General features: G+C 33.1%; 1 protein-coding gene across 1 annotated transcript; it reads left to right on the forward strand.

The window, feature by feature from the left end:
- The first annotated feature begins 19,641 nt into the window (after positions 1-19,641).
- Positions 19,642-21,592, forward strand: LOC124926982 (universal stress protein PHOS32-like). The gene is made up of 3 exons (XM_047467317.1): positions 19,642-20,060; positions 20,134-20,207; positions 21,042-21,592. The coding sequence occupies exons 1-3, from the start codon at positions 19,730-19,732 to the stop codon at positions 21,354-21,356; spliced, it is 720 nt and encodes a 239-aa protein (XP_047323273.1). The 5' UTR covers positions 19,642-19,729; the 3' UTR covers positions 21,357-21,592.
- Positions 21,593-24,360: the final 2,768 nt, after the last annotated feature.

Raw genomic sequence — 24,360 nt, forward strand, 5'->3', positions numbered from 1 at the left:
TAAATAAAATTTATTATTATGTTAATTATAAAATAACGTATAATATAATTATAAAATATATATGATATTATAATTATAATTATAAGAGAGAAAATAGGAGAGTGGAGATAATGAGAGAGAAAGTGTATCGTTCCGGAATGAGATTCATTCCTCCCAATTTAGAGAGGATTGGATGATTCCTGAGTATCCGGGAATCAAATCAATATTTTAGAATCAAAACCACCAACCAAACATCTCATTTCATCCCCTTTCCCATTCCTGAGTACAAAAACCACGTACCAAGCATGTCCTTAATGTCTCTTCTGTGCAGGGAAATATTCCAGTTCAAAGGCAAAGCTTAACGTCTCTTGTCACTCCGATTGAGCCTGCAGTTTTAGAGGTTCAATCGGGAGTTATTGATATTACAAACAAGGTAGTCGATTCTGCTGCCACCAATCAGTTGGAAGTCTCTCAAACCGACCGACTAGATGATGCATTTCAAACCGATCGGTTGGACGATTCCCAATCCGCATGGTCAATGGCTGCCCAAACTAGTCGGTTTGACACTTTGCAAACTGGCCAGCTAGAAGCTGCTATAACCGGTCAACTTGATTTTTTCCTAGTCACTTAGAAGGAGGTTCCAACTCCGGTTGTGGTCTCCTCAACAGGTCAAAGTGTTGACAAGGTGGGTGTTGTAGCCACTAATGAAAACTTTATTCATATTCCATCCTGTATTCTTTGGATGCTATCAACGTAGATGTGGTAAATGTCACAGATACAGCTCCAGCAATAACACTTCCAATGGGAGTCTCTTCTTTTGCTCAAATGAGAACGGTGATGGGAATCGAGTTAAGAGAACCCATTCCGAGTCTTAAACGCGCTGAAGTTGCAGGGGCTTGAAAAAGTCATGCTGACCCCCCTTTTGCCTCGCCTATTGACGTTTCTTCAGATGGTTAAACATCTATTAACTTGATTTTGAAAGAGGCTAAAGCTGCGACACAACTGAAGATCGATATGTTCAACACTTGGGTGGGCATCAGATTTGACACCAACTTCAGTGATGTGCTTCCAAATGTTGTAGAAGATGAGAAGTGGGCTGAATTTCTGAATATGGAAAAGGTGATATTCTCCTTAACTAAAACTAAATATGTTAACGAAGCCCTCGAAAGGAGTGAATTTATTGAAGCTTATGCAAGAGGCCACACTCTTTTCACGTACTATTCAAACTATAGAAAGAACTTTGATCCATCTGTTGATACTACAAAGACGGACGCGGACGTCATTAATCATTTAAACTAGAATTTAGAGGAGTATGTTTCTACCACGCTTAAGTATGTGGATGGTGGTGAAACTTCCAATTCAGAAGAATTTGGAATTCCCTCCCCTCGAATCGATCTGAATCATGATGACGAGAATGAGCCTATAGACTTCGTTGAGGATATGATTACTTCTCAAGGCAGGACTCAAACTATCAGAACTGAGCAGATGCTAGATGAAGAAGATGTCACATCGAAGACACATCTGGTTGAGCAAGAGAGGACCAGTGCAGAGGAACGAGAATTGTAGTGCAGAGGAACGAGAATTGTACCATGGTTCTGAGGTGCAGGGGCCTGGTTCTAAAGAGAAACATTGTGTGCCAAGGCAAGACTGGGAGCACATTAATGCAGCTTTGGAAATTACCTCTGCTAACAAAATAGCATAAAGTATTTTCTCCTCAGAGTCTGAAGGAAATAATAAAGAGGATGAGCAAGATAAAGCTCGTTCGAATCCATCGTCTAAAGTCGTTAAAGGACCTTCTTCCTCTCGTCAAGTTGAAATCCCTGAACCGACCGATAGTGAGCTTCCTCCTCTAGAACGGGCGATTATTGAAACTGAAGTTGAAGTTCAAACATCCAAGCAGCCGACTCTTGCTCACTCCATTTCGAGTATGTCCACTAAGACTAAAGAAGCCTCAGACCGTACCCGTAAAATTAGAGATGATACTCTCGAAGATACGGTTGGTCAAATAGGGTCGGAAATGTCTCTCAAGGTTAGTTCCCATTATGCTAGACCTCTACAATGTGCTCCGATTGGCTCTCATATATCCACTCCTTCTCACTCTAAGGAAGAGTCTCTTCAAAATGAGAATATTCGACGCATAGTTATGGAGGCTATGGATCTGTGGCATGATAATTTTCAAAATATCATCTCAAGGTTGGACCAAATAGAAAGCTCGTCTACAGCTTCAGACGCCAACCTTGACAAACAATCAACAAATGTATCGAATGAGACAAGTGTTAAACAAGGTGGAATATTTATTCAACAAATCCTCGACCTCCAAAGAAAAACCAGGTCGTCAATTAAGGTCCTCACGTCCCAAATAATGGAAATGGACCAGTCCTACAATGCTACTGATGGGGAAAAACTGAGAAAGGTCGAGGCGGTTGCACAACGTTTTCAGGATGAAGAAAATGCAACTGATGAGGCTGCTAAACAAACCGCTGAAGCTGATGAAGACAATTTGACCATAGACCAAATGGCGATCCAACAAGAAAAACAAAGCTCTCGCTCCAAACAAAGACTACGTCGAAGCGAAGGTTTTGCTATTGCCTCTGTTCCTGCTTCACCAAGAGGAAGGTCGACTCAAAACGCTTTTAAGTATTCGGCGTCTCTTGAACATCCTGCTCCTCAAGGTGGCGACTCTCGAGTTTCAAAAGGAAAGGGTCGTTGAAGAAATGCTGGCGGTAAAACTAGTGGCAATATTGTGGACAAGGTCATGGTGGACATTTCAGACATTACACTTCATTTTAAATGACATTACACTTATTTTAAATAACATTACACTTCAGTGTATCAGATATTACACTTTAGAGTATCATACATTACACTTCAGGTTAATAAACATAACATTTCAAGTTCAAAAACATAACATTACAAGTTCATGTATAATTAATGGTATCCACAATGAGTTACAATAACAATGATATTCAAGTATAATTAACAAAGAGTTACATTAAATAATATGAGTTCTGAGATGGGTTGGTTTTGAGTGAAGTAGTTGGGAGATGTAGTGCCACCTCAACCAATTAAGTTCTTCTTTGAATTTTTTAAGGTTATGTCACACTCCCATTTATTTTCTTCTATAAAATAGGTCTCCATATAATGCATGAGATACACTCCAAAATTTTAATAGTTTGTATTATCTTTCCATGGCATGGATAACAACTTCAATTTGTAGGTGAGAGAAAATTAGTTGTGGGAGACTTCATGGAGTGCAAAAAATCAATATATTTCATCAATATCTCCAGAAACTATAAATATTTTTCATCAGAGTTAATACCCTTGGGGACTTTCCTATTGTCAATTATTTCGATTTTCTATCTGTTTTGTTGCAAATGGTTAAGTAAAAATGATTACTTACATATAGAGGCAAAAAGATATGCACAAAAATAGATGCCAATTTAGATTTAGGCACATAAAATTCAGTATTTATAAGCACACTTACAATGTGCTCTTGATCAAGATCTTGAATGGTAATGTCGAATTATTTGACTTCATTGTTGAGGGCATCATTATATATAGACTCTTCACAATTGAACACGGACTGTGTAACATGAACAAATTGTTAAAAACTATAGGTGCAACAAAGAAATGACATTATTATGTTGTAAGAGGGAGTATAACTTACATTATGTAATGTTGAGAAGAAGATCTGGCGAATGTTGGAAGAGGAAGAGGGGTTTTGTGCATTCTTGTTCAATTTTATGGCCCATGTGTTAATGATATTGTCATCGAGCCACTTGTCTTATTTCATTTCCTGCAACATCCTCCGAGTTATGCTTAAGTGGTTGATTGAGTAAAGGGTCTCATTCAAATTCTACTATAGAGAGACAAACTTATTGGCATTAGCTTTATCCTCTAGCCTTTCTGTCATAAATGGAGATCTCAACCTCGCTAGTAGTGTGGGTTGTTTTCTCCATGGACGTGGAGTTCTCTTCTTAGTGAGTTGATTTTTGAAGATGATCACGCATTTCCATATAATGTGGCTCATGCATTATTAGATCTTCCTCGAGCTCGTGAATTAAAATAGTAGTTTCTTAGGGCTCATATGTAGGATTATATAGGATACCTTGCATCTATAAAAGAAAGAAAATTATAATCCAGTTTTTAGAACATTACAATGAACTTTTGAGAAGATGACAGTTGTTACCTTGCATGAATGGAAGAAACGAGAATGGATGAAGCGTGAATGGAATAAACGAGAATAAAAGAAGCGGGGGCAGGGGTTTAGACTTCCTCTTAGAGGAAGCTTTCTTCCTCTTATATACTTTTAAGCTTAAAAAAAGATTTAATAAACTAAAATGTAATGTAATGTCATTTAAACTAAAATGTAATGTCTGATAAATTAAATGTAATATCGTTTAATTTGAATTATAATTTCATTTAAACTAAACTGTAATGTCATTTAAACTAATCTATATTATCTTATAACCTAAACTATAATGTCTTATAACTTAAAATATAATGTCTTATAACCTAAAATGTAATGTATAATAACCTAAACTGCAATGTGTTTCTAACTTTTGAAGTTTAACATTTCTAATAGTCACTAACTAACATTTCTATTATTTATTTCAATGTCTAAAATATTTTAATCGATTGTTACCTTTCAGTTTCAGCGTTGTTAGAGAACTTCCTCTTCTTAGATTTGTTCGCTTTGTTCTAACTATTCCTTGATTTGTTCGGACTCTTCTTTGTTTTGTTTAGACTCTTCCTTTCTTGGTTCTTAGTGTCTTCGAGATATCAAAGACCACAATTTGTTTTTCTGAATCCTAAACATCATATAAGGTAACAAGTTAAATAAGAAATTATACTCAAGTAGTTTAGAAGAATGGTAATTTCTTACCATTTCGAGATTGAAGAACGGAACTTGATGTAGAACGAAAATGCAACTAGAAGAGTGTTAACTAAACTTGATGTAGAACATAAATACAACTAGAAGAGTGTTAACTAAACTTGATGTAGAACGGAAATACAACTGGAAGAATGTTACGGTTTTGAATCATTGGACGATAAAAAAATCTCTCAACAATAAGAAAATGAACGATGGCTAGGATTCTCCAGATGATAGGAGCGCGATAGTTTTTTGTGGATTATTTGGGTTTTCTGGGTTCTAGGGTTAATAGGAATATGAAGCGTCATGTCATGGAGCGCTCTGATATTTTGAAATAAATTTAATTAAAAAAGAATTTCTACGGTGGCATGTCACGGGAGAGTCATTGGGGAGAATCGATGCCCCTATCATTATTCTTAAAATAATACTCTATATTATTTATTAAAATAAATTGAGACATTAGTTCAGTGTATTATCTCTATCATCGTCAAAATCTCTCGACGATGAGTGAACAAACGATGGCTAGTATTTGAATCTCTGGACGTAAGGCGCGCAATAGTTTTTTTTGGATTCTGTGTGTTTTCTGGGTTCCAGGGTTAATAGGAATATGAACTGTCATGTCATGGAGCGCTCCGATATTTGGAAATGAATTTAATTAAAAAATAATTTCCACGCTGGCATGCCACGGGGGAGTCGTTGGGGGTGAATCGCTGCCCCTATCATTATTCTTAAAATAATAATCTATATTATTTATTTAAATAAATTGAGACATTAGTTCAGTGTATTATCTCTATCGGGTAAGTGGGTACATTTATCTATTCATTTCATTTCAGCACTCACTTTAAATGCAGTAACCAATTTAGTCACATTCTTGAAAATTAAATAAAAAAGGTTTTCTCAACTTCAACATACCTATATAAAAGTGTAGTTCAAACTCAAAGTTTTGAGATAAAATGGAAAACACAATCCAATCCAGATTACATTTTGACGAGAATGAGATAAATACCGCAAAAATGATTGAAGTTGTGTTCAAAAGTTGTGTTTAAAGCAATAACTAGTCGATGAATGCATTTATCATTGTATGTTGTTGGCTTATGCGGCTATAATTGAGGTGAAACGGATGAAAAAATGGTACCCTAAATGATTGGTTTTTGCGATGGAAATTATGACGAAAACAAACGTGGAAAATAAAGTTGAACATAACGTCAAAAATAATGTCGAAAATTTCTGACGAATTTACTTTTTATTTTAGTGACGATGATTGATCATAGGTAAATATATTTATTTTTTGCGATGAAATTTTTTTCATTCATTAATATTTGTGACGGTTATTGTTTTTCGTGGATTAAATCATCGAAATATTCGTTGCATATTTTTGACGTTATTAAACGTCGGTGATTATGCGTTACTAATTAGGCATTTTTTAGTGATAATGGGGATTATTAGTCTAAATATAATATATAGTTGAGTTACAAATGAAAATACTAGATCCAGATCTATAGATAATAAAATAATAAATAATTTGTAAAAAATAGTTTTAAGATGAAAACATCTATGATTAGGGCCAAATTAAATTTCAAATCATGAAATCTCATGCTTAGTCTAGGCGCCCATGTAACGAATTTAAAATGTGATCAAGAATATTTTGATTAATTTTAAACCCTAAATTGGCGTTAAATTAATCCAAACAAAAGTCGAGGGAAAAACTAAATGTGATAAACAAGGATAGGAATTGAGGGAATAAAAAATTATCATTTATCCAAAATCATGAGTCATCTATCCATAAATAAGACCTTAAAAGAGTTAGTTATTTTTTTTAAAAATTAGTTGTGAAGGTCAAGAAATGGAAACAATGATTCTTCTGAAATATTCCCTTAATAGGCATAGAGCCATGACCGATACTGTAAAAATAAATAAGCAAAATCGAGTCTCTCAAACCCTATTTGTTGATAGATATGTGAGATCGTTCGTACACGAACCTATTTAAAGCCCTAATTGTAGTTAGGTATTTCCTAACCCTATCTATCGATAGGTATGTGAGATTGTTCGTACACGATCCGTATAAACCTTTATTTTTATTAGATATCCAAAACTATATATGTTGATAAGTGCGATGGATCGTTTGTATACGATTCCGCTAAAAACCCTTATTGTAGTTAGTTATTCCTAAACCCTATATGTCGATAGGTGCGTAAGATCATTTGTACATGATCCTATTTAAACTCTAATTATAGTTAGGAATCTGTTAAGCTTTAAACTATAACCGAGCCTTTCAAGTTCTTTAATTCAAGAAACGGGTTCTTGATGATCGGGGCCGATGGTGGAATTCAACACTCAAGCGCAGCGGACATAGAATGAGAAGAGAATTCGAGGTTAAGGAGAGAAGAGCCGAAGGTGAGAAGAGAATACCACTAGAATACACCTAGTAGTCCAAGAAGGGGGATGAGGACCGAGAGATAACTTAGAGCACCAAGTTCCAAAATATTTAATTCATAGCCCCAAAAGTGGGGTGGGCATCAGCATTTAAAGAGGCTGAATTACCCAAAAGTATTCGGTTACAACTACTTCCAAAATAACAGAATTCAGTTTCAAGAGAAATAAGAGAGAAAGGAAACAAAACAGAATTATTCAATAAAAAAAATAAACTGGCCCATATGCACACTTGGGCCGAGAGATGGGTGCTGGAAATATTTTAGGACCGAGGTTTTTGATGAGCAGACCGTAACATAATCTCCCCCTTCGAGGTTCGTCGCCCTCGACGAAAAGAATATGGACTGGTCAGCCTCTAATGCGCATCTTCAAACTTCATAAATATTGCTTCGGTCGGGCTTCAAAATGTTCAGCAAGGTTCGCCGCAAAGGACCGGTCTTCTTAAAAATCTTTCGGCAGAATCGTTTCATTAGTGGAGCTGGTTGGGTCCTTGCGGTCTTTTCCAGTGCCGGGTCGCTTGCCACTCCGCCCATGTGAGGAATTTTTGTGCACCCAAGGTCGAGTTTTTCAGTGTTTAGAACTGGCCTTGGTTGCTGCAATGTCTCCAGCGCCTGATGCAAAAATAATTTCTTCCAACTTCTATTAAACTCCATACTTGGCTAAAAAATCCAAGCTATGTCTTTTTCCCGAACCAGCATAACATCAGCATCGAAGGAGCCATAGCTTCTAATTAGATCGTTAGAAATATCTTCCAAGGTCATTGTCGCGAGTGAAACAGTTTGGCCTTCGGGCTTACTCTTTATTTGCATTTTGGCAGCAACACTATATTCATCTAAGGTCTTTTCCAGCTGGTTTCCATGCATCAAACTGGCCTGCGACCGAGGAATCCCCTTTAGGACCGTGGTTCTGTCTTGCTTCTCATAGGATAGGGTCAGCTTTTCAAAGTCCTAAGATGACGGGCCTAGAGTAATCAACCATTCAATTCCCAACACAATATCATATCCGTCCATGGAAATTACCTTCATTTCTGTTTGGTATTCATTGCCTTCCATCGTCCATTTCAAGTCTTTGTAAACACTAGAACATAACACATTAGACCCATCGACCACTCTAACCGATTGCACCCTGGTTTCTATGCTTTTGTGGTCTATTTTCTCCAAAATCCTGCTATTGATAAAATTGTGGGTGTTGTCTGTATCGATCAGGATCACTACAGGCAGATTCCCAATTTTGCCAAGAATCTGGAGCGTTTGAAAAGCTTTAGAGCCGGTCAAGGCATGTAAAGATATGGCTGGTTCATCCCTTGGGCCGAGCAATGAAGGTAGATCATCCAAAACAGGTTCTTGGTCGGGTTTTCTTGGTCTTCTTGATTGGCCGAGACCATGAATAACTTTGATTTACACCTATGGTTTGTTGCCATTTTTCATTGCAATAGTAGCATAGGCCCTTCTTTCGCTTTTCATCCATTGAGGCTGGGTCTAATTGCTTAACATGGCCCTGGTTTGCATTTGAAGAAGACCCATATGATGAATTCTTGAAGTCGGTATTGGTGCTCGGCCCGACTATGTTGATATTGGATGGCGTGGGCAGCATTGGTGCTTCAGCGCTGTACAAGTTACCACTACTCATTAAGGACCGATATGTTGCTTCTTGGACTTTAGCCATGGCCATGGATTCGTTTAAAGAATCTGGGAATCGCAACCTGATGCAGTTTGCAATTTCCTCCCTTAGACCGGACATGTAGCAATCTATGACGTACTCCCTTGGCATGCTGTAGAGTTTTTGTGAGATCGACATGTATCGCAGATTATATTCTTGAACCGACCCAACCTATTTTAAATTCATCAGTTGTCTCATTGGTGTGTCATGTATAGAGGGCCCGAATTGAGTCATAAGGTCTTTCTTGAACACGTCCCAAGATAAGGCCTCCATATGATTTCGGTTTTGAAGATATGACCCGTACCACATTCTTGCTTCGCCAGAAAAGTGAATGGGGGCGATTTCTAATTTGGTGGCATCCTTAGTTTTGTCCACCCTGAAAAATTGCTCGGCAGATATTAGCCAGCCCTCGACATCGGACCCATCAAACCGAGGAAAATCGACATTGGTTAGCCGAGTGGGAGGAGCATAGTGTTGGTCGCGGTTCTGGCTAGGGTGCGGGGGCCTAAATGGTGAAGGACCGTGGCAAGAATTATCATCATAGGGTCTGCGGCGGGGTTCTTGCACATTTCTAGATGCCCCGCTCTCAAAGGCAGCCATACGTTCTTCAACCACATCAAATCTTCGGTCTATGGAAGCTTGCATCGTAGCTGTTTGTTGGGACAGGTTTTCAATAAGGGCCTTGAGCGCATCCATTTCTGATTGCTGGCGAGTTTCTACCATGTTGAGAATCGGTCAGTTCTGATACCAATATGTTAAGCTTTAAACTATAACCGAGCCTTTCGAGTTCTTTAATTCAAGAAACGGGTTCTTGATGATCGTGGCCGATGGTGGAATTCAATACTCAAGCGTAGCGGACATAGAATGAGAAGAGAATTCGAGGTTAAGGAGAGAAGAGTCGAATGTGAGAAGAGAATACCACTAGAATACACCTAGTAGTCCAAGAAGGGGGATGAGGGCCGAGAGATAACTTAGAGCACCAAGTTCCAAAATATTCAATTCATAGCCCCAAAAAGTGGGGTGGGCATCAGCATTTAAAGAGGCTGAATTACCCAAAAGTATTCGGTTACAACTACTTTAAAAATAACAGAATTCGTTTTTAAGAGAAATAAGAGAGAAAGGAAACAAAACATAATTATTCAATAAAAAACATAAATTGGCCCATATGCACACTTGGGCCGAGAGACGGGTGCTGGAAATATTTTAGGACCGAGGTTTTTGATGAGCAGACCGTAACAGAATCCTAGAGACCTTAATTGTCGATAGGTATGTGAGATCGTTCGTACACGATCCCATATAAACTCTCATTGTAGTTAGGTATCCTTAAAACTCTATTTGTCGATAGGTACGTGAGATCGTTCGTACATGATCCCATTTTAAACCCTAATTATATTTATATATCTAAACTCTATCTATCAAAAATGTATGAGAAATCGATCGTACACAATTTCGTTGTAAGCCTTGTTTATTAATAAGCATATATATCATTTTTAAGATTATCCATTAACAATCTTGTTTGTCGACAAGGACCTGAAATCATGCGTGCATGATCTAGTGAAAATACTATCTTTGGATAAGTCAAGAAATCATTTTTATATGATTTCATTAGAAACCCTATATGTGGATAAATGCGCTAATCATTCGTACACGATTCCGTATAAAAACCCTATTTTTCGATAGGTCGAGAATCGTTTGTATATAGTTCTGTTAGAAACAATATATGTTGATAGGTGCGATAATCGTTCGTACATGATTCTATCTGAAAACCCTATATGTCGATATGTCGAGACATCATTTGTATATGATTCTGTTAGATACTCTATCTATTGATAGGTGTGTTAATCGTTCGTACATGATTATGTCTGAAACCCTATTTGTCGATAGGTCGAGACATCATTTTTATATGGTTTTGTTAGGAACTCTTTCTGTTGATAGGTGCACTAATTGTTCGTACACGATTCCGTCTGAAAACTCTATTTGTCGATAGCTCGGAACATCACTTGTATATGATTATGTTAGAAACCCTATCTGTTGATAAGTGCGCTAATCATTCGTATACGATTCTATTGGAAAACCCTATTTATCAATAGGTCAATACATCATTTTTATATGGTTCTATTAGAAACTCTATCTATTGATAAGTGCGTTAATCGTTCGTACATGATTCCATCTAAAACCTTATATGTCGATAGGTCGGGACAAAATTTGTATATGTTTTCATTAGAAACTCTATCTATTAATAGGTGCGTTATTCGTTCGTAAACAATTCCTTCTGAAAATCTTATTTATCGATAGGTCGAGACATTGTTTGTATATGATTCCGTTAGAAACCATATATGTTTATAGGTGCGTTAATCATTCGTACACGATTTTGTCTGAAAACCCTTTATGGCGATAGGTCAGCACATCATTTGTATATGGCCTCGTTAAAATCCTATTTGTTGATAGGTGTGTTGATCGTTCATACACAATTCTATTTGAAAATCTTATATGTTGATAGGTCGAGACATTATTTATATATAATTTAGTTAAAAACCATATTAGATGATAGGTGTGTTAATTGTTCATACGTGATTCTGTCTGAAAACCCTATATGTCGATAGGTCGAGATATCATTTGTATATGGTTCTGCTAGAAACGCTATTTGTTGATAGGTGCGCTAATCTTTCGTACAAGATTCCGTCAAAAAACCCTATTTGTCGATAGGTCGAGACATTATTTGTATGTGATTCCATTAGAAAACCTATATATTTATAGGTGCACTAATCGTTTGTACACAATTCCACTAAAACCCTATCTCTCGATAGGTGTTCCCTCTCTCAACATCACTAAGACTAAGTTTCTCAAAAGCAAAATCATATATCTCCCTAGGTATCCAACAAAAACTCCATCTCTTAGATATCTAAGCCTTGTTTATCAACAAGCACAATGATCATATGTACATGATCTTATCAAACTCTATAGTTTGAATAAGTATTCAAACCATATCGTCCGAATAGGTATCCAAACTCTATCGTCCGAATAGGTCTCAAAATTATATCCCTCAATAGGTACTCTTCAAAATCCTATCATTCGAATAAGTATTCAAAACCCTATCCCTCGATAGGTATTCTACAAAATCCTATCACTCGAATAGGTATTCGAAATCCTATCCTTCGATAGGTACTCTACAGAATCCTATCTTTCAATAAGTACTCAAACCAAACCATATCTTCCAATGGGTATTCTCCTTCCGATTCCCGAACACGAAACTCTATTTGTTGATAGCGTCACGTTCATTTATACTTGATCATCTTCTACCTCACTTGTGATTGACTTTTCTGGCAAGTTCGTCAGCTCTAGCGTCCAATCTATATTTTGATAGTACTGTAATCATTTGTATATGATCTCTCAAATGCATTACTTGTTAGTAAACCCCCATAGGCAAGCTTGTTGAGCTTTCACTGAGACTTATGTGTTGATAATCTCACGATCATACACATATGATCACCATGAGTGTTACATGTTAGCAACTCACATGAAAGTTACTAAAGCTTTCATGTTCCCTTCATATCTCATAACTTTAACCTTAGCCATTTATATATGACTAAAGCATGATTAATGTGTTGATACTCATGCTAGATAAGGATTGATGTTTCAATACCTATGATGATCTCTATATCATTATCCCAGAGATTTTACGGGTACTTTTTTAAGATCTGTAAAATAAGATTCACAAGAATTATCCTTATTAGGATAATCGTCAAAGAAAGATCCCTAAAACAACTCTTGGAAGAACCTCGATAAATTGCTATATACAGCATCACCATGTCACTCCAATATCAGCACGCTACAGGTTATATTTTTTAAAACCCTAATTATAAATTGGACAAGATAACTTAGTGTTATATTCGAGAGGGGAACTCTATAAACACTAAAAATCTACACATTAATTTATAATATAAAAAATATTTTGATTTGTTTTCAAATAAATAAAATTAAAATAATTAACCACATGGTAAAAAATCAATTAAACAATTAATTAGATTAATTATTATGATAATTAAAGACTAATTAATTAAGGAAAATGGCCAAAACAAAAAATAAAATTACTTGGATATATGTTGTACTCATTTTATCTTCAAATATTTTTTTAAAAAAAATCAAGTAATTAAAATAAATAATTTAAGATGAAATGGGTACAAAATAATTTATTTTCCTAAAATATACAAAAATAAATAATAAAATAAATTGGCGATATAAGTTGTGTATTTAAAAAGATTAAAATTAAAGCCAAAACGATGAAAGAAAAATCAATTTCAAACAAATCTTTAATCTTTAAAATAAAAAAATAAAATTTATAATCCTCTATAGCCGAAATTACGAAATTTGGCTGCAGCAAAGACCAGAACCATCGGATGAGCATTGAATTGTCATCCAACGCTCCAGACGCGCACACGTAGCCAGTTGTAACTAAAGGAGCATGCACTTGCACTTCACTAGATTGGTTAATGTTTATTAGAAAAGATGCCAATGGCGCTTAACAGATTATTGACGGAATGCGCAAACGCGCATGAAACAATTTTATTTCGACCGCCACCAACATCTTCATTGTGACGTCGAAAATATAAGTATGTTGTCTCATCCTTTGATTTTCCAGAAGTGGAACTTTCTCCATAGTCAACCAAATCAGCTTATTCAAAAGGTGATATGATCACCCTACCAATGTGTTCATTTCACCTACATCAATAGGGACGATTCATCCTTATTCTGACAAGTGGGATGAAGAATAGCCAAAATACCATTAATGGCTTTTGGCTGATTCGATCAACTTAAAGCCTCCACCAACTTAGGAAGGCTATAAATAGTCTCCCTCAACACTTCTGAAAAGAAGATATAACATCTCAATCCCTAAATCAATAGAAATAAAAAATCTACCATTGAAGCTCGAAGCTTTGGATTTTTCGATTTTTCTAAATAAGCCTCTAAAGCTTGGATCCAAGCATCCAAAAAGTTTCCCTAAGGTCTAAGGAGTGTTCTCCAATCTTTAGTAAACTTCCCATCATTCTTTAATTAATACTTCCAGTTTGAAATTGTAATTTTTATATATTAGTTTTCATAAGTTTATATGTTGTTTGGTTCTTGAGATTGATGATTAGAAATCTATCTTATGATCATTTATAAACTTTATGTGAAAACTAGAACCGATCAATCAGTCTTAAAAAGAAAACCCAAATTTGAATTTATAAAATTAAAAAAATTGGCTTGTTGTTCATGGACTAATATTTAAATATCAAGACCCTAGAATGCTTCCCAACATGATTTTAATGATGTTGGACAAATAATTGAATTTTTTTTTTTTTTATCAAAATCAAGATTTCAATATAATTGAAAATTTTGAGTTCTTAAACTGGTCCATACGAACAACCAATGTTCTTATTTTAGTATCAATCAAGTATATAAGGTATAAGAAAATTATTGACTAGATCCTTCACTTTAAAATATTTTTAAAACTAAAACTCGATTTTTGGCTACAAACTGTTTTGAAAAATATGATCATCATTTAGGTCGATTGATACCTTAGGGTGATGTTCTAAATGTTCTTAAGTGTTTTGTGAAGTTACCTAGGCCCTTGGATCGAAGAATCCAAGCCTCCATCAAAATTGTAAAACCTACAATTTTTTATGTTCTTGAGGACTAGAAGGTCCGATCGAGAACTGAGAAGTCCGATTGAAAAATCTTAACCCAAGAACGAGAATTTTAATAGGACCAACAAGTCCGACCGGTGTTCTTCAGCTAGGATTGAGAGGTCCAGCCGGTGTTCTTCAATATAACCGAGTGGTCCAACCGATAATTTTTTACATCAAGGACGAAGAGGTCCAACCCATGACCGAAAGTTATAACATAGGACTAAGGAATCTCAACTTCTGACCGAGAATTTTGAACCTATGAGCGAGGGAGTCAGCCTCGAGCTAACCCAGGACCGAGGGTTTTTACATCCCGACCGAGGATTCCAGCCAAGGAACAAGAGCCCTTAGAACCTCTACTGAGAGACTTTGACAAATTGACCAAAGATCCCAAGCCTCGATCGAGATGCTCCTCAACCTGGATTGAGAGTTTTTCAACCCTAACTAAGAAAACGAACCCAAGATCTTGGAAATCGGTCATAATGCCTGTTTGGTCCTTATTTTTAAAATCCAAAATTACAAAAGTAATTTTGGAACCTCCCATTTTCTAAAAATCCCGAAATATTAGAAAATGATTTTAAAATATTTTAGGATATTTCCACAAAAATTATTTTGATTTATAAGGCTTTTTGGAACTTATGTTTAAACCATAATGTCTTTGAATGATTGATATTTTTAGGTATTTTCCTCCATAAGTTATCATCAATAATAGGTACCAGCATTTAAATAATTGTTTTTACAATTCTTTAAATAATGCACAAACATAATATATGTTTAGGACCGGAAAAATAATTGGTTAAAAATAAAATGTCATACAACCGATTTTTAAAAACTAAGTTTATATGTAGAGACCGTTTTTAAAATGGGTACGAAGGATAAAGCACGAATTTCGGTATTACCACACTACGAACTAAATAAAAGTCTGGCCAATACGTTTGCACACGTACGCCACTTTTTTTTATTGATTTTCAAAAATCAATTGGCGACTCTATTTTCAAATAAATAATATTCTTTAAATTAATTATGTTTAATTAATTTAAACAACGGATTTTCTAATAATTAAATTGTTATTTGATTAAAACACATATACCCAAATTAATCAAATTTAAACAAAATTAATTGTTTTTATAATTAATTTTAAAAATCTTTCAGAAATTATTTGAAATCTTTTAAAATAATTGTTTATTTTAAAAAAGATTTTTGACACGTAAACCATGGTTGAAATTCTCGAACCTCAGGCTTATCCACAGAGCCAAAACTAAAGGGTTTTTCCGGGGATTACAAACAACATTCCATTCTTGAAATATTTGAAAAGACACATAAAAAAAAGGATGGTACATGGAGTGGAAATAGGGCAGTAGAAGTTATGGTATGTGTTACACACTACTAAGTATCAATGTTTATGTTCATTAAAAGGTTAAGATTTAATTTTTATACACAACTAACTGTATTTTTTGTTATGTAGAATACTTTTACTCAACTATAGAAATTCATGATACTTTGGATAACAATGAACAAAAATCTGAAATTAAGTTGTGGATGGAGGCAACAGGGAATTCCAAAGCGGGTGTGTGTGTGGAATAGGCTACATGGGCCAAAAATGCGTATTCGAAAATGGGAATCCATCACACAACTATGTTTGAAGGTAAATACCCTTAAAAAACATGCAAGTGCTTTACAAATGATAAATTCTGAGAAGGAAAAAAAATACACTTCAAAAATAAGAAGTTAATAAATATAAGATAAAGTATATATAGAATAAGAATAATAAAAGAGAATTAAAGTGTTAGAGTCCAATCAAGTTGAACTAGTTCAAGAAGAAGTTGTTCTTCAAACACAAGTATAGTCTTTAAATGAAAATTTTGACAATATCCTAGCATTATGGAACAACTCAAGGCAACGAATGAGCCCAACCTTTACAACTTCGGATGGATTACGAAGAATGTTAGTAATTCAATCTTTAATTTGGTTAATATGTTTCATATTCAAATGCAAGGGTATGATATTATCATTGAATATTATTAATGTTAGTTATAATCATAATGATCTAAGTATGTTGAATTATATGTTTGAATAATTAATAGGTAGATGAAAAAAATATTATAGTTATTTAGTAAGATCATGTTTAATCCTTAATATTTTTAACATGTTGATTTGTCAAATACATAAGTTTTCAAGTGGTTTAGTTTATATTTTATGTTCAATATTTGAGTTCTTTAATGTTGTCAAATGTTATTGGAGAATGCATCATTAAATAGTAAGAAAATTAGTATTGTATATTAATATGTTTAATAAATAATATAGATATTAAATCTAATTATTTATTTGTTGATTGTATATAAGTTTACAGAAATAAAGATATAACAATAATTATTTTATTTTTTTGAAATATCATTGGATGGGGTGAAAAATGGACATCTATACTAATAGATGGAGTGAAATATTTTGGAAATCTTATTTTGTGTAATGTTTTGGCCTGTTTTTTCATATTTTATTTTGAACATTAGTACTTGATAAATTTAATTTATAAATGTATTTTATAAATTTGTAATGAATTAGGTTAGTTTACAAAGAATTGATTATATAATTAATGCTTGTTTTAGTTATTATTTATATATATCAAACAGGGAATCATTTGAAAATGAATTTAATTAAATTGTAATATTAGTTTTTAAAATAATGCAAAATTTAAAAATATATTATATAAAATTATGTTTTCAATAATGTAAATAAAGTTGTATAAGTTATTGTTAATAATAGTATTGCAAAGTTATGACTAAAGTAATTGTAGACATAGTTGAAACATTAATAATAATATAATTTTAGCTGTGACAATACGAAAAAAGTTGTAGATCAATTACATAAATATAATGCAAATGATAACGCTATAATATACTAAAATATTATTGGATGATATAAAATAAAATTTGAAACTAAATAATACAAATAAAATTACATATAGATTTTTAAATAATAATACAAATTATAAATATAGATATTTTGAAGAGTATTGCTTTACGTAATTTAATAAGGTATTGCAAAGATATTGTACATATGGTTACATAAAAATGTGCAAGGTTTATTATTTCATTTTCAAATATTCATTACATTGAATATTGCGAAAAATATTGTATTATATAATTGTATAAGATATTGCAGTTTATCTTTAATATATTTTTATTATTTTATAGATTCATCGTATTGAAATTTCTATTGAGTAACAACGGATTTATTAATAAAACATATATTGCAAAAGATATTGCAAATATATATTAATCATGATTAGTTAGAGTTTTAGAGAAAATATATTTTTTACATTTCATCTGAATTTAGTGTAAATGATGTTCAAATAATTATTTTAAACACTAATGCAAATTTATAACTAGATTATTTAGATTATTTGCAATGTTTATGTGTGCTTGCAAATTTAGTTACGAAGTTTCTAAATAATGTAAAAAAAAATACTGAAAACCGTTTTTAATGCAAAGAAGGTCGTTGACAATGGAGATCAACATTTTTTTTTTACTTATTTACCTCTCATGAGTTCAATTAGTTTTGTGAAAATAATGGAATGAAAGATTGTTGCATAGGATCTACAGTAAATGAGATCAGTAGCTAAAAGAAAAGGTACGACTCTCTTGAACTCACTAAGATGTATGTTGTCAAACAAACAAATGTTAAAGAAATTTTGGTTGGAAGTAACTTAATGGTGTTTCTATAATTTGAAAAGAAGTCCTACCACCTTACTTTTAAAATATTTGGTAGAATTAGTCATGTACATATACCAAAATAAAAGAGGATAAAGCTTGAAGACAGGACTGGTACTTGCATTTTTCTTGGAGTTAGCAAAGAGTACAAGACTTATAGATTGTTTGATCCATGGATAAGGAAAATTGTGGATAGTAAACATATTGTTTTTGAGGAAGATAGGTGCTGGGATGGGATTGGAAGAAGAATTCTAATGTGGCAACTAAAGAATTAATTTGAGAGGACAGTGGGCTCTAGAAGTAAGAAGTGATGATGAAAAAAGTGTTGATGAACAAAAATCTGAAAAATACTTGAGTATTGATGAGTGTATATACAACATTGTCTCAACTAGTACAAGCTCATCTACATGCTGTTTTATTAGAATCATGATCTTAAACGATAAGAAATTTCGAAAATTCACAAGTGAAAATGGAGGTCTTGGGTTGTTTAGTGCTGTCACAGAAATTCAAAGTGGATAAGATTGAGCTGAACTTGGGAATAGAAAAATGTGCTCAAATGAACTCGTCCGAATTCTAGGAATTATTGGAGAGTGGTGGCAATGGAAGTGGAGATTCAAAGAATAAATCAAAGGCAATGTGAAAAGTAATGGTTGGATTCTGGTTGTGGCATGGTGAATGTTATCCCCTTGAATAAATCATCTATCATTCAATATTCAATTAAAATCAAGATAAAGATATTATACTATGGACGTTTATATTTTTTCATTTCATCTTTAATTGTAAAAATTCCCCTCAATCTTTTTCCAAATATATTTTGGATTCTTATGTTTATAAAAGTGATATTCTACCAAAATGAATATCTCTATAAGTGTCACATATCCATTTTTATTCAATTAATTAAACGTGTCATAATTTTATTGATTAGAGAATGTAATGATTGAGAAAGATGGAGAAGAAGATTCGATATCAATTACTTCTTAACTAATTGTATTCAATCCTTAACAATTATATTTAATCTATAACAATTATTCTATATTACACATAACAAGAAGGTACTTTGAAGAAATATATATAGCTTGAAGACTACTCTAGCTAGATTAGCTTTTAAATTGGACCTACAAACTGATGATGACAAGCACGTTCAATAACAGCCCCCACTTCCCCTAGCCAAACCAAAATGATTTGCTCAACAAAAAGGTACATAATAAAAAAGAGAAAATTCAGTCATGGCCCATGAATAAACAAGGGTCATCATGTTTCAAACTTTTGTCTTTCCAGTTAACATAGGAAGGACTAACTCTAACCACTCTTCTTCCCCTTTTTTTTAATCTCCCACTTCATATAGGCATTGCTAGCATCTTCCCTTCACCCCACCCACAATTTTCCTTCTCAATTAAGCTCCGGTTACCGAGAAAATGGGCGGTCCTGCTGTGAGGATGCCGACCTTCTGTCTGAATAGGATGAAGCCACGGGCCAGAGTTCGATCTCCCACAACACAAACCAAACCAGACCTTAAACCTTCGAAGGTGGTCGACAACGAGAACGATTGTTGCGGTTTGGATGTCGAGGCGGCAGAGAAAGGAGGCGACGGCTGTGATGTGACAAAGACGATTGGGAGGAGAATCATGATTGTGGTTGATTCGAGTATGGAGGCAAAAGGGGCTGTGAATTGGGCATTGACTCACACTATCCAGAGTCAAGATACAGTTATCTTAATCCATGTCTCCAAGCCTTCCAAACGCCAAGGTTAATTGGTGTTAGTTTATATGGATTTACAATTGAAATCCCAATAATATATTTGTACTTTTTAATGTTGAAGGTGATGAGATTGGCCCACGGATGCCTCAATTTCTTCAATCTATGAAGAATATGTGCCAGCTGAAGAGACCTGAGGTGAACTTCTCCCCCTTTTTGACTCGACTGAAATGGTTAGCTACTTTGATCTAGTCCTAGACTTGATAGTTTACAGTTTTTTTTGTTCTTTTATAGACTTTAACAAAATTCGTGCACATAGACAATAGAATAATACAAATCACAAGGAGTTAGCTAGGTCACTGTACTTCAAAATATATAGTACATATTGCAACAATATCAAATTTTAAGTATACTACACTAATTATTGAGCTGAATAATCACTTTGTCATCAAACTCAAAGAACATCTCAAGTCATCCACAATAACTCTTAATTCTTATTGACAATATCATTTTCTAATTTTTTTATTTTCGAATATATACTTATTGTAAAAAGAATTCAATTATTAATTGAAAAGTTTTGAAATAACGTCTCGTCTCATTTATCTTTATCTATCACTTTTAACTTAATTTGTTTTTTTATATGACAATCAAAACGCTATTTGATGCTCGAATTAATTAACATTTTTAGATATTTCAAATTTTTCTCGTAAATAGTGACATTTTTTGCCAAATATTTTATTAGTGTAAAAAAAGAAATATGAATTACATGAATCTTCTATTTAATGGAAGAGTCTGAAAAGGGCTAAAAATAGTAATGTTAGTCTTGAATGACGTTATTAAATGTTTATGAATCTCATATGGTAAAACATGGCTCAAATTAGAGTATCAAATAGTAATTGAGCTATTTATTTGATAGATTTTAGATTTTAAATGTTAATTAAATTAAACATGTTATTTGGCAATAGTTTGTGGTGTGAAGCAATGTTTCTGTTACTATTGATGATGAAATGAACATGCATATACTATGGACAGGTCCAATTCGAGGCCACGGTTACTAAATCGACTGACAAAGGTCCAACCATAGTGGAGCAAGCGAAAAAGCTAGGCGTGGACCTACTAGTACTAGGTCAAAAGAAGCGATCCACCACATGGAGGTTGTTGCTGATGTGGATGGGTAATCGGGCAGGGGTAGCGGCAGCTGGCGGAGGCGGTGGAGGAGGAGCAATGGTGGAATATTGTATCCAAAATGCCACTTGCATGGCCATAGCAGTGAGGAGGAAAAGCAAAAAAGCTGGTGGTTACTTGATCACAACAAAGCGCCACAAAGATTTTTGGCTCTTGGCTTGACAACACTGTTTAGGAAATAATAATTATTGATTGTGGGTTATAATTTTATGTGATTATATGATGGAGAAATGTTGAGGCTATTTTATTTTTATTATAGACATGATGTGATTGGTGGGCTATTGTGTTATTTGTACATAATAGTAATTATTAGTGAACATTGGCATTTAGAATGTGGATTGATTATTGAGGAGTGAATTGAGAATTATAATAATATTTAACCAAAGTTTGTTAACTGTTGGCTTGATTGCTATAGGGGTTATTTGAAATAATTGGATTTTGTTTATATTGTAAAAAGTAGTTTATTTGGATTATTTTCTCAAAATGAATAATTAAAATATTTTTATTATTATAAATAATAAGTATAACTATCATTATACTTCAATTGAATCAAATTGATGGGATAAACTATTGTTAACTCTAATGTTGGTTTATTTGTATTAAATCAAAATAAATTATACTCATCAAAATACTTTTAAAATATTAATAAATAAGTTTTGGATGAAAGAATTAATTTATAATAAGTTTGTTTATTTGGATTAAATAAAAAATAAATAACATCAAACAACCCTTTTACTTTGTGAAAACAAACACAGCTACATCAGTTATTGCGTTTTCTATTGAGATTTAGAAAACGGTAATTATTAAAAAAAAAATCATCCTAATGATAAGGGAACACTAGGGCCAATATACTCACTAAAGGGTTCTTTAGGTACACCTTCTCAATAAGGGCACATGGCCTCTGATGCTTTTTCTCAATTGTTTATTAAGAATTAAAAGAAAATATTTTGTAAAGATAGTTAAAAATAGAAAAACAAACAGAAAGAATACCCAGCCAAGTCTAAGATAGGTACGAGACCAAAACCATGAAAAAAAACATCTGATAGAAATTTTAAATAAAAATATAATTATTTATAAAATTATATATTTGTCATGCATGTCTACCTTATAAATATTAAATTATACATAAAACATAATATAATATTAGTATTAATATATTATTATAATATTTAAGATTTTTAATATATCTATTATATAAGTTAACACTCCATCTTTCAACATGGAATGATTATTAAATGTTGATGATATATCTTATTTGAATTAAATAAATTGATAGTATTGTAATTTATCTAAAATAAGAAAACATAATTAAAAATGACTATTGAGGAGTAAATGCAAACAAAAAAAACTACAATTTGACTAGGGGTGAGCATAATATCGGTTTACCCAAACCCAATCATAACCCAAACCCAAAATATTAATTTGGGTTGGTTAATATGGGTTGGGTTGAGTATGGGTTGGATTGAGTATGGGTTGAGTTTAATTTGGGTTGGGTTAGGGTTACCCAAATTACCCAAATTATATAAATTTAGTTTAATTCTCTATTATTAATCCAATATAAACTAATCATCTTCCAACTTTAAGTCGAACACGTTTTTCACATGTTTAACATATTTTTCATACGTTTAACACGTTTTGCACACATCTAACACGTTTTTAATATTTTTAACACGTTTTACTTATAACATGTTTTTCACACGTTTAACACGTTTTACACACGTTTAACACATTTTTCATACGTTTAACACGTTTTTCACTCGTTTTCACATTTTTGACACGTTTTCACGTTTTTGACACGTTTAACGCGTTTTCACGTTTTTGACACGTTTAACACGTTTTTGACATATTTAACACATTTTCACACTAATAACACGTTTTTCACGTTTTTGCACGTTAAACACGTTTTTGACATGTTTAATACGTTTAACGCATTTTTGACAAGTTTAACACGTTTTTACGTTTTTGACACATTTAACACGTTTTTAACATATTTAATACGTTAACACGTTTTTTTTATAAATTAAACACGATTTTCACGTTTTTGGCACGTTTAACACGTTTTTGATAAGTTTAATACGATGTTCACGTTTTGACACGTTTTTGACATTTTAACACGTTTTTGATATGTTTAACACGTTTAACACGTTTTTCATATTTTTATCACGTTTTTACACTTAAAACATGTTTTTCACACGTTTAACACGTTTTTATGTTTTTGGCATGTTTAACAAGTTTTTGACATGTTTACACATTTTCATACTAATAACACGTTTTTGACATGTTTAACAGGTTTTTGACATGTTTAATACGTTTAACGCGTTTTTGACAAATATAACACGTTTTTGGCACGTTTAACACATTTTTAACTTAACTAACACGTTAACACATTTTTGATAAGTTTAACACAGTTTTCACGTTTTTGGCACGTTTTTGATATGTTTAACATGTTTTCACACGTTTAATACGTGTTTCACACATTTAATATGTTTTTCACGTTTTGGCATGTTAAACACGTTTTTGACATATTTGACATATTTGACACGTTTTTCAAACATTAAAACGTTTTTCACATTTTGGTACGTTTAATACGTTTTTGACATGTTTAACATGTTTTTCACATTCTTAACACGTTTAACATGTTTGTAACATGTTTAATACGTTTGTAACATGTTTAACACGTTTTTGGCACGTTTAACACATTTTTGACATTTTAACACGTTTTACACATTTAACATTTTTTTTTTGCACGTTAACACGTTTTGTCACGTTTAACACGTTTGACATTAAACGTGTCAAAAATGTGAAAAACATGTTAAACGTGTCAAAAACGTGTTAAACGTATCAAAATGTGCCAAAAACGAGGAAAACATGTTAAACGTGCCAAAAACGTGGAATATGTGTCAAAACGTGTTAAACGTGTCAAAAACGTGAAAAACGTGTAAAAACATGTTAAACATGTTACAAACGTGTTAAACATGTTAAAAACGTGTTAAACGTGTTAATAATGTGAAAAATGTGAAAAAACATGTTAAACATGTCAAAACGTGTTAAACGTGCCAAAACGTGAAAAATGTGTCAAAATGTGTTAAATGTGTTGTAATCGTGAAAAATGTGTCAAACGTGTTAAAAACGTGTTAAACATGTCAAAACATGAAAATAGTGTCCA

This window comes from Impatiens glandulifera, chromosome 2 (assembly GCF_907164915.1).
Source record: "Impatiens glandulifera chromosome 2, dImpGla2.1, whole genome shotgun sequence".
NCBI lineage: Eukaryota > Viridiplantae > Streptophyta > Magnoliopsida > Ericales > Balsaminaceae > Impatiens > Impatiens glandulifera.

Bases quoted from the DNA above. Each gene is read 5' to 3' on its own strand.
- LOC124926982 (XM_047467317.1), top strand. From the start codon at position 19,730: ATGGGCGGTCCTGCTGTGAGGATGCCGACCTTCTGTCTGAATAGGATG. The intron at 20,061-20,133 runs GTTAATTGGTGT...TTAATGTTGAAG, and splicing joins CAAGCCTTCCAAACGCCAAG to GTGATGAGATTGGCCCACGG. The intron at 20,208-21,041 runs GTGAACTTCTCC...TACTATGGACAG, and splicing joins GCCAGCTGAAGAGACCTGAG to GTCCAATTCGAGGCCACGGT.